Source organism: Eimeria mitis, genomic scaffold (assembly GCF_000499745.2).
Source record: "Eimeria mitis Houghton genomic scaffold, Emh_scaff4189, whole genome shotgun sequence".
Classification (NCBI taxonomy): domain Eukaryota; phylum Apicomplexa; class Conoidasida; order Eucoccidiorida; family Eimeriidae; genus Eimeria; species Eimeria mitis.
In genome coordinates, this window is record NW_013572516.1 from 1,793 (window position 1) to 2,391 (window position 599).

Below are 599 nucleotides of genomic sequence, written 5' to 3' on the forward strand. Positions count from 1 at the left end.
CATCTGCAACGGCAGGTACCGCTGCTGCTGTTACAGCTTGCCGCTAGCCTGCGAGCCCTTCAGCAGCAGGCATCTGCTGTGGAGGCTGAGTTGCTGCTGCGCCAGCAGCAGCACATCCAATCCCAGCAGCAACCGGGCAGCAGCAGCAGCAGCAGCAGTAGCAGCAGTTGGCTGTGTGCGGCGATGCTCATAAACCCGGATGACATGGTTCCGCACAACCGCTGCCAGCAGCAGCAGCAGTTGCAGGGATTTACCTTGGGTTCTCTGGGGATGCGTTTTTGCTGCTGCTTCCTTCCAGGGGGAACGAAGAGGGGCAGAGGTTGCGGCAGCAGTAGCTGCTGCTGCAGCTACTGTTATTTGGACGACTGTCCTGTGGGGGTTGAGGAGGTCGATAGCGACGCACAAGACGATGAAACAGGAGCAGCAACGCCAACAGCGACAGCAGCGGCTGTTGCTGAAGAGGCTGGAGACGACCTGGTTAATGGGGTGGCCGGCAGCACAGGAGATGTAGCAGCTGCTGCTGCTGATAATCAGGAGGAGCAAGATGGCGGCAGCAAAGTTGAGGCAGCCGCTAAGGGTAGCGATACATTAGAGGATCG

General features: G+C 58.9%; 1 protein-coding gene across 1 annotated transcript in view; it reads left to right on the forward strand.

The window, feature by feature from the left end:
- EMH_0073190 (bromodomain-containing protein, putative) overlaps positions 1 to 599 on the forward strand; it is a gene marked incomplete at both ends in the record, with an annotated part of 4,920 nt that overhangs the window by 1,716 nt on the left and 2,605 nt on the right. The window contains one exon of the mRNA XM_013499296.1: positions 299 to 577. Within this exon, the coding sequence (XP_013354750.1) occupies positions 299 to 577 (279 nt within the window). The remainder of the gene's footprint in view (positions 1 to 298; positions 578 to 599) is intronic.